Source organism: Phodopus roborovskii, unplaced genomic scaffold (assembly GCF_943737965.1).
Source record: "Phodopus roborovskii unplaced genomic scaffold, PHOROB, whole genome shotgun sequence".
Taxonomy (NCBI): Eukaryota; Metazoa; Chordata; class Mammalia; order Rodentia; family Cricetidae; genus Phodopus; species Phodopus roborovskii.
In genome coordinates, this window is record NW_026125295.1 from 158726 (window position 1) to 169932 (window position 11207).

At 37.0% G+C, this 11207-nt stretch overlaps 1 protein-coding gene across 1 annotated transcript; it reads right to left on the reverse strand.

The window, feature by feature from the left end:
• Window positions 1–2775: 2775 nt before the first annotated feature.
• On the reverse strand, window positions 2776–10010 carry Ccr3 (C-C motif chemokine receptor 3). Its single transcript, XM_051201299.1, has 2 exons — window positions 9877–10010; window positions 2776–5743 (listed from the first exon to the last, which is right to left on the reverse strand). Exon 2 carries the CDS (start codon window positions 5730–5732, stop codon window positions 4653–4655), a length of 1080 nt encoding a protein of 359 aa, XP_051057256.1. The 5' UTR covers window positions 5733–5743; window positions 9877–10010; the 3' UTR covers window positions 2776–4652.
• Between the last annotated feature and the right edge of the window lie 1197 nt (window positions 10011–11207).

Consider the following 11207-nt stretch of genomic DNA (forward strand, 5'->3'; position numbering starts at 1 on the left):
ACATCCTTATCAGCATTCTTTGTCCAGTGGCTTTTATGGTGACCATACCTATATTGCTTCTGGTAGGTTATAACATCCACACTTAGTGCACTCCTCAGTCTAGAGTCAAGGGTTGTATTTCAACCACAACTTTTCTTACCATCATGACAGGTGAAAGTCCTTCTCCAATCTTGTTTTCATGGCAAGGGGAAGAGTATATGAAGTACTGCCTAAAAGCCACATGGTAAGAAATTTCAGGATCAAAAAATTTTTAGGAAATGGAAGACAATACTTGGCATCGATGCTAGAAGGACTAGTGGATGAAGGGAGTTGACTCAATTAGGCCTCTGAAAGCTAATAGGCACATCAACAGCAGTCTGGTCAAGTTCCACACCTATCCACAGGACTCTGAGAAAAACTGAACATGTGTAAAAGGAAGGGATTGCAGTCAACCATAAGATGTTCTTGAGAGAAGCCTGGGACATTTAAGAAGGCTGGAGATCTTGGCTACCACTGGAGGCAGGGGACAGAGAAATGGGAATTTATTACAAGCTTAATCCATACCTCTATTCTCCACAAAGTTGTAGCATCCTGCCTTTAAGATCTGGCCCTCTCTCTAGCAGTGGGACCAGGACCTGTCCCTGATGCATGAGCTGGTTCTTTGGTACCTATTCCCTATGGTGGGATGTGTCTGTTCAGCCTTGATGCAGGGGGAGGAGCTTGGTCCTGCCTTAAATTGATACTCCATACTTTGTTGATTCCCATTTGGAGACTGAGGGGGGAGTGGATGGACTGGGGTAGAAGGGAGGCAGGGAGATGGAACACGATGGGGGAAAACTATGCTTCGTATGTAAATTAATTTTTGAAAAATGATAATAAAAATAAATAAAAATCTTTAAAGAAAGGATCTGGCCCTCCAGGGAGTCTTCCCTAAACACTTCACTTTTATCATATTTTCTCTTTTATGAAAAATGTCCTTCCTATACTAAATGTTGTCTCCTTGTGCCACTCAGGTTCCCAACAGGAAACAATTGACATGTTCAAATTGGGCAATTTAAGGAAAATTTACAAGAATATAGCCGGCAAATGGGAGAATATATTCCTTTAAGGTACTGGATTGAATGCTAGTCTTGAGTAAACAAACAAACAAATAAAAAACAAAAGGAGGTTAAAAGGAGCTCTGTACCCAGGAAGTTATGACCTATAGGGTTGACTAATAAACAGAATCTTCTTTGCCTCCCTATTCATTTTCAGTTCTTCCAGTCCAAGAAGCTGTTGGTTGCAGTGTTAGATTTCAGAATATGAAATAGACCACACTTATTAGAAGCTACAGTCACATATACTGGCAAGTCTAAGCTCTATCCACCCTCAAACAGTAGAACATAGAATGGGGGTGAGCTTCATAGACGCCCACGCCTTTTTCTTTGGCAGCCTCTATCCACACATGTTTTCAGCATACTTATTATTTTAGCTTCCTATTAGACCTCTTAAAAGAAAATATGAATTTTGGTGTAAGCAGAGGTAGTAGATTTTATAGGTCTTGAGCTATAATCAGCTTTACCAAAACCCTTCCTCAGAGGAATGTAGAAATTGGCCCAGATAATAAACAAGAATTTCCTGTCTTCCGTCACTCTTTCCTGATGTCACTACATCACACAATTCCTGGGGATGTAAATAACACGTTCTAGTGTTTTGCAACACAGGTGAACAAGACAGATATAGGCATTCTGTAGTTTCTTTTAATATCATCAAAAGCCCACCTTTCCTGGCACATGAGCACACTCTCCGCTTGGGGCTGGCTGTGCCCAATGCATTGTCATTAGTTGGTGCCCTCTAGTGTTATCTTCTACTACAACTGTAGTGGAAAGGGACACTGACAAGGAAAGAGCTTGATCTGAGGAGGGTTGAAGACAATTTGTCAGCATCTCTAATTGAGCTTCGGAACTGCTGTGGCTTCTCCATCTGAGACCCCAGCCCACCTGGCCCCAACTTTTCTGTGCCCACATGTCTGTCTATCCATATTTGACTCACTTCCTAACTTACCTCCTTGGGTAATTCTGGGGTCTCTGGCTCATCTTCTATGTGTTGTCATATCTTCTTGATGCATAAAGTTGGGTATTTTATCCTCCTGAAATACACTCTTATAGTTTTGGTTCTGAGCCTAGCCTTTAAGGGCTGAGGCATCTCTCCAGCCTCTGAAATACACTCTTCATTAGCCTCTCTGACCTTCTTTACAAAGCTTAAGATCCTTGGATTGAAATTCATGGCTCATCCCGATCTCTTCATCCCATACATATTTCTGTCCTCTCATTATGTGCCCTCACCCTCTTCCCATTGAATTGAGTGAGTATTCTACAAATCCTTGTTTAAATCTTTCCAAATCCTTCCTATTCTGCACAGACCTGTTCAGATGCCCCTTCTTCCATGAAGTCATCCCTTACTCAAGTTACAACCAAAAATGTCCCTTTCTGACCTAGGCATAGCACCAAGTGCCTACCCCTTCACATAGATTCCTTTGTTCCTATCTTATTTATCCTACTCGGCTGAGGTCTTTTGAGGTAAGATTGATGTTTTTTGTTCTTACATACTTGATTTCTCACTTAACCCAAAGCAATTTTCCTTTTCTTTTTTACATCCCATCCCTGGAGGTGTTAGGTGAGCAGCTAACAGATTATGTCACATTGTCAACATATTCTTGAGAAAATGACAAACGGTTGCAATAACTTTCCTTGAACAAACATGTAGTTACTCCAGATAAGGACCAAATGATAGACCAAAGCAATGATTCCACCAGAGTTCAAATTGGCAAACCAGTGAGTTTATTGAGCCTACTTACAGAGCATTATTGAGAGGATGCGTAAAAGAGTGAGAGTTATTCCAAACAGCTACATAATCACAAAGTTTTGTTCCATCATGGATCATGACCTCATGGAACTTCATTCTTATATATCATTAGCATCTCCCAAGATCATGTGCAAGTTGAGGCAGAAGAGAGTAATGGTTGGAATCCAAGATGAGGGTTCTGTGACTATAGATCCCTTCCTACTATGGAGTATCAGTAGCCTCAATAGCATCACTATTGAGCGATCTACTTAAAAATAATTATGAAATGATCATGTTTTACCCAGAAAAAGTGCCATACTACAAATACAAATTGAGAAAAATCATAGAACTTACTCCCTCAAGAAGCTATAAACAGGGAAAAGAAAAGGAGTGAGAAAAAGTGACCTGAACCATGTCTTCTATTTTTCTTCCTCACTCATTTTTGTGTCTCTCACTGCTTCTAGCTCAAGATATTAAATACAGACACTCAAGAAAAGCTCAACTGAATAAAACTGATAGACTAGAAGTTCCTACTACACTAATGGGTTTCAGATGGGCTAGCATATCTTATAGGCTGACCATAATTGCAGATAACCTTATCACAGACATCTAAAGGGCTCAGTTTCAGTTGTCAAGTCTCTGAAAGCATCATAGTTATAACAGTTCTAAAAGTGTAGTCATGTGACAAGTATCATGGCCATCACCTGGGAACCTGTTGTTCATGCTCAGGTCTCTCTTCAAACATGAATCATAATCTCTGGGGTGGTGTTATGAGGATATATCTGAAACCCGAGAGCACCTACTGATATTTCTAGGGTCTTGGGTATCAGAATAATGAATCTGACCAGAAACATATTGATAACGATAGAAATAGAGGTAGTTTATTAAGAAAGATAAAAAGATATTCTTGAGATTCATAGAAGGGGGATAATATCTGAAAAAGACAGACACTCAAAAACATTGTACTATATGAATTCTGATCATTCTTAGGTTATTTATATAGCACCAGTTTCTTCTGTGTGATATTGGCTTTCCTTGTATGTGCTCTTTTTAGTAAGTAAGGCCAGGTAGGAAAGGATTTTTCTTCCAACTTATCTGTCATTCTTGATACCTATCTCTAAATCTCTACTCTTCTTCTATAATAAGAGTCATCTATCCATGGGTCAGCACACCCTCCAACTACTTATAATGTCAAATTTAAGAAGAATTGAACTAGAGTAGTACATCTGGACTCCTCAATACATATGGCCCCAATGTGAAATTGGCATTTAGGAGGACAATGTGTTCCTTTTAGTCACTAGCAGGAAATGTGATAACTTGACATGAATAGGAACTCATTTGACTTTTAAGAATAATTAAACAAGATATGACAGCCAGTCTCCTGCAACAGTAATTGTCCATACACAAATAATAATAATAATTAAGAAGAAAAAGTCATTCATCAAGAGAAAAAGAAACTACTTAGGAAATTAAGTAAATGAATTTTGTGAAACATTTCACTAATATCAAGTGATGGCTGAAAAAGAAGCTTAAAATATTTTTTAAAAAATACTTGTGCTGAATATTTAACATTTAATATTTAACATTTAAGTGAATTAAAATACATGTAACTCTTCAAAGACTCAAGAATAGCTATTGTTTTTCGTGTTTGATGAATTATCAACTGATCAGCAAATGACTTCTGATAGTACATGAAGATGTACTGAAGGTCTATGTGTGTTTTAAGGTCTTTAAGATCATCAGTGCTTCATGAAAAGTACAAATGACTGACCTAGGGGTCATTGTGATTGACTTTATGTGTTTGCTTCATCTTCCATTTCATATAACGTGGGCAAGTTTTCTCTGCCCAACTAAAACGCCACAGAGATTTCTTGTTCCCCAGTTGATGGGGAGACAGAACTGGTTCTTTCCATTTTCTCACCAGGAAAGAATGGAATATATTTTCCTAGGTAGATTGCCACATGTCTGTTGAAAAAGAGCCGAAGGTGTTTCCGGAACCTCTCACCAACAAAGGCATAGATGATTGGGTTGATACAGCAGTGGGTGTAGGCAATCACCTCAGTCACCTGCATGGCCAGGTCCAGGTGTTTGCTCTGTTGACAGCTGTTCTCTAAAAATGTGCTGTGAAAAGCAGAGAGAAGGAGAACCAGGTTGTATGGGGTCCAAAAAATAAAAAAGACTATCATGACAACAAAAATAAGCCGAATTGCCTTGTACTTTTTTTTGTTGGGGCATCTCAGCAGAGTTTTAATGATTCCTGAGTAGCAGATAACCATAATGAGTAGAGGGAGAGCTAAACCAAAGATATTCATTCTCAGAGCATGGAAATGCTTCCAGCTGTCTTCTTCACCTTCTGGGTAATGAGGACCACAGAAATGTTCTCCAAAGATGTCTTGGGACTCATGGAAGATAAATTCAGGGAATGCTGCCAAACCTGCCAGTCCCCAAGTGATGATGCTGGTGATGGTAGCAAAAGTCACAGTCCGAGCTCTAAGAGCAAACACAGCATGGACAATGGCCAGGTACCTGTCAATTGTCAGCAGGATGATGAAAAAGATTTCGCTGTACAAGGCAAGGTAATAAAACCCTGTGATTAGTTTACACATGTGATGGCCAAAACCCCACTCATTCCACATAACATAGTGAATCCAGAATGGAACAGTGAAGAGAAAGAGGAGGTCAGAAATCGCCAAGTTGAGCAAGTAGATATTAGTCATAATTCGGAGCTTCCTATACTTTATGAGGATCAACAAAACCACAGTGTTGCCCAGGAGGCCAATGATAAACACCAGGGAGTACAGTGGAGGCAGGAGCCATGACCCCAGCTCTTTGATGCTGACTTTTTCACAGGGTGTTGCCCACTCATATTCATAGGGTGTGGTCCCAAAGCTTTCAACCACAGCCTTGGTTTCATCTATGCGGAATGCCATTCCTATTGTCTCTGTAATAGAAAAAAATAACTGTGTGAAACATACCAGTTGGTTATTCATTGAAGAAACTCAAGTTAGAATTGGTTTAGTTACACATTTCAAAAGATATATCTGAAATACTCATAGTAAGGATCAGGAGACAAAACTACAGTTCTCAAAGTCATCATGATTCACAATAGAAAAAGAAACAGAAATGCTGTGTCTGGTGGTAAAACAAAAAAAGGTGGGGATATTAATTTCTGAAAGTAATTGAAGGAGGAAATTCAAAGTTTTGAACTGATGAGTGAAAAGAATAATAATGATGATATGATCCATTCATAAATGTAATTATTACTACTGCATATTTTAACACATTTTAGAGTTTTTATTTTACATAGTATGACTTTCAAAATCATTATCTTCATATAAAATTGCAAAATGTTTATGGTACTAGTAATGATAACCATCTTTCTGAGGCCCTTTGGTTAACATGCCCAAAATACTTAATAGGGAAACTGATGCTTACTGAAACAATAATTTAACTGAGATTTTCTAATAGGTAAGTATAAAAGTTTGATAGGGCTTTAGTTTCCTCTCTCTTTTTCTCACTCTCTTTTCTTTCTCTCTCTCTCTCTACATATATATGTGTGTGTGTGTACATATTATATATATATTGTATATATAAAATCGTCTTGTCAGTAATATAAATATAGCCATTTTAAATTTATCTATTGATGATTTAGCTGTTACTATGATTATTGAGATCGAAATAGGTACAATTTTAAGCATTATTTTCTTTGGTGACTTTCCTTTTCTCTAGCGCTTGGTAGTGTTAAGGTAAGCAATGGTATTCTAAGAGCTTCTCTTTCTCTAAAGAGATGATGAACTAGAGGCTATGGGAAGACAATTTTCTAAAACAACTTATTTTTTAGATCAGGAAATGGAGGACCAGTGCCTGCTTTCCTACAGACTAATGACTCCAGAAGAAAAGATAGAAAAGCAGACAAGGCAGAAATCTCACGGACAGTAAATCCATACTCTGCTTACTCAAAGAGAGGCCCATTAACCTTCTCCTGGCTAAGAGGCAAGTATGAGGACATGAATAAGTTGAGTTGGCCACCTAACTTACTTCTCTGAGGATGGTTTGGACAGGCTGTCTTCCAATATCTCTCCTGCTTATTAGGTACACAGTGGTTTGGCCCCAGATATACTGATAGCTGATGGTTCTCACACTGGGAGACAAGAACACTCACTAAGAAAGACCTCTTCCTTAATTGGGTGTTACCTGGAATACTCAAAAGCAAACCGCCATAGAAGCAACTTGAGTTTTTATTGTTTCCTGTCCAGTCATATCTGTGTTTGAAGCCTCAAAGACAGGTCTTTCAGTTGAAAAGGGACAGAAACTGAACTAGACATGTTTTTTAGTATCTCCAGAAATCAGGGACACACTGAGAAATTCCAGTGCCTTTTGAAGATGTTGTTTAACTGTTTAAACCCATAGTTTCATCATATATTCTTATTAATTATTTTTAGAGCAAACTATTATCGTATAAAATTAATTTATGTTAAAATTAATTTATTTTTACTCTGTAAATAAATGTTCTCATCTAAAATATATTCTTTTTTTTAATCTATTTATTATGTATACAATGTTCTAGAGGGCGCCAGATCTTATTATAGATGGTTGTGAGCCATCATGTGGTTGCTGGGAATTGAACTCAGGACCTCTGGAATAGCAGCCAATGCTCTTAACTACTGAGCCATCTCTCCAGCCCTGACTACCTAGTTTGTTAAAGATGCTTGAAAACCATCCAATCTAAACAAAATGGTCTTCCTCCAAGAAAATAGTAGCTCTGGCTTTCCTTTTATTTCTTAGAAACAAGATGCAAATCCTTCATGTGAAAAGACTATTATGTACCTAAAGATTTTAATATTTTTTTACTCAAGACTGGGAGATTAAGGAGCTCTACAAAATTATTGAGTTCTGTGATCATTTAAGAAATGTGATCAGTTGGCGATAAAATCAGTTGTGTATATCTACAAACGTGCCCTGTGTCATATTAAAAATTAGAATAGTTAAAAGTATATGCAGTAGTGAGTTTCCTCATTTTTCTTGAAATGAAAGTAAGTAAAGGTTAAGAATAGAATTCAGGGCATAGATCATAAGAACTCTACCACCGAGCTGCATCCTTAGCCAAGATGAATAATGAATAATTATAATTCATATTATTAACTAGAACTCCAAAAATAATAATAGAAACGGGTTTGTACATGTGTCAGGAAGATAAGGTACATTGCGGGTAAGATAAATGGTGCAGTTGAGGGTATGCTTTTGTGGAGAAAATGAACCATCTTATTCTTGAAAATTATTTCAAAATGAAGAGTAAAGAGGATAAAAACTGTATAAACATAAATGGGGGCAAGGAGGGGATGAGAAAATGAGATAGAGACAGGAGGGAGCAGAGACAGGGACTCATGACTAAATTGCCTAAAATTGATATTAGGAAACTTTATATTTTAATATCAAACTAGATTTTGGTCCTTTTCTTCCCTTCTGTCCTTTAAAACTTGTCTATATCTATTTATCTATGTATATATGTAGTCTGCTCTCAAATTGTATTTTTTTTGTTTTTGTTTTTTCAAGACAGGGTTTCTCTGTGTAGCTCTGGCTGTCCTGGAACTCACTCTGTAGACGAGGCTGGCCTGAAACTCACAGAAATCCACCTGCCTCTGCCTTTGTCTCTTGAGTGCTGGGATTAAAGGCATGCATGCACCATTGCTGCCTGGCTCAAAAGATATTTTTAAAAGGCTTACTTTTTCTTTACTTTATAAACTTTATTGTAAAAAGCTTGCAAATAAATATCACACACCAAAATTAGCCTGATCCACAGTCTGTACATCTCAATAAACTCCTATGTGGTTAGAACAGCCATTCTGAGTTTCTTAAGTTTCTTCTTTGTTCTTTAAAAGGAAAGACTATGTCTCATCAAAATTATTTTCTGTCTCATGTTGATTTTCTCAATGCCTTTGGTTTTTAAGAAATTAAAATCATCTCTGCTGTAAAAGATAAGTCTTTTTCACCTACATAACTTCATAGATTTGTTTTGGAATTTTCAATTGTCATTTGAGTTAGATAGATGACTAAATGTTGCTTTGGTGACCTGTATCCTATCCAGTTGAGTGTTATAAATCTCTCTCAAAGAGTAGTTAATTCATCTTGAGTGACTTGGCTTCATGCACCTGCCAAGGACTTTTTACCAACCTCCTTACTTAAAGATTAAAGTTGGCCATTGTCTTTTAAAAGCAGATGTTTCAAATATAGCTGATAGCTTTAAATAAAAACTGATGTTATTTAGGTGAGCAAGATGGTCATGAAGAATATATTTTCACAGGGAAAATTTATCTGTGCTGCCAAAGTAACATGATCAGCATGATCAAACATTACTAGTTACTAATAAACATACTAAAAAAACACTGTATATGCCTCTCGTATGTGGTATGCACATTATAATCAGCAGCACACATGATGTTGCCTTCTGTTACTTAGATTCATGTGGTTTAAAATGATTTGAAATATAATTTGTAATGGTGTCAACATATTGGGTAAGCTTTCATTATTATTGAATCATCTTATTGCTGAATAAAATTGTTCACAGTTTGCCCTTTTATAAATAATACAGCAATAAATATCTCTGTCTGTGTCTTAAAACTTATTTCCCTAAACTTTTTATCCCAAATTGTTCAATTTGCCCTTTTATAAATAATACAGCAATAAATATCTCTGTCTGTGTCTTAAAACTTATTTCCCTAAACTTTTTATCACAAGGCACATTTTCAAACTCTAACAATATTTCCAAACCTCTTGATGCATTTTGCCAAATTGCTTCCAGGAAATGCATAACTATTATAAATTCATAGCACTGTAGATGATGTTGCCAGTTTTAGAAAGCATCCATCAACATGAAAAATAACTATAATAATTTGCTGGGCCAATTAAGTGGATATAGGGTTGTCTTGTTGTTGTAATTACCATTCCACTAATTACTGAGGGATTTTTGAAATTGTAATTATTAATCACCATATTTCCTTTTCTGTGCATTGACTACTCTTAATTTGTTCTGCTGAGCATATTTGCTCCTTTCTTGTTGAGTCATAGTGTACTCACATTTCTTATGCCAGGAGAAATTACTCAGTGACAGGTTTCAGTGTAATCATTACCATCTTCTAAAAGGGGTTAGACGATCCTCTAGAAATGGTTCTCAGCCTTCCTAATGCTGCAGCTCTTTAACACGGTTCCTCCTGTTGAGACCCAAACCATAAGATTATTTTGTTGCTATTTCATAACTGTAATTTTGCTACTTTATGCATGTAAATATATTTAAATATATACCAATATTGTTGTAATATAAATATCTAATATCCAGGATATCTGATATGCAATCCCCAAAGGGGTTGCAACCCACAGGCTGAGAACCACTGTTCTAGCCCCAACCTACTTGTATACTGAAAGTTACCACCCTCTCTCAAAGAACTCACCAAAACCATTTAACTTCCAACCCTGCCAAATTAGGGTTTTTCAAAAGGTTAAATGGGATTGCTCTGCCTCTACCCTCTTATAGAGATCTACCAAATACAGCCAGCCAACCTAATCTACACATACAAGAAGACCAAGGCAATCATCAACCAGTCCATTTGTAGCCTGGCTTAGAATGAATTTCCAATGAAAACTGTAACTGTGCATTTAAACACACAATTACTCACTATATTCACAAACACATGAATATATTTACATGCTAATGCACATGTGCACACACACAATAGATTACATTTTTATGATGATCTTCAAAAGTCAGTATCAGTAAACACTGAGTACCAGGTGTAACACTTTGGGAATGGTGCTGTTCTCCATGGTTTGTGATTTATAAGGAGCATAGGCTGGTTACAAATAATGTAGCTTGGGTAGTCATAAAGTTCATGTTCAGATGAAAGGTAAGTGTATAGTGGGAGATGGAAGGATAGGAAAGGGCAAAAGCAAGAAGAAAATGGAAATATATTGCAAAATATTTTCCTACTCTACCTCATGTTACCTTTAAACCCCTACACACCACCACCTCCTTGGAAGCAAGAGGGCTCCTGGAACCTATTTCTTCCACCTACCTGGACTAATATATTCATTTCCGCCCCCCTCCACCAGAGCTCTGACAGCCTATATGAAAATATCTCCTAATGAAACATCTATTTAATTTCAATATTTCTTTCCCAGAAAAGAACAAAAAGCGGAAACGATACCTGGTGATTTTTGTTAAGCCCTTTATGAGTCCAGAAGTAGCTTAGGTCCCACTGACGATAAAACGGAGATAACATTTGATCATATACACCAGTCAGGTAGTAAACAACACAGCTTCCTGTTTTAAATGGGCTAGCTTCTCGGGTTTTGCAAGTTTTCAGAAAGATATCAACTTGCTACAGTTCTCCCTTTTGTTATTTACTGCACAT

Coding starts and splice junctions, on each gene's coding strand:
- Ccr3 (XM_051201299.1), bottom strand. CDS start 5,732: ATGGCATTCCGCATAGATGAAACCAAGGCTGTGGTTGAAAGCTTTGGG.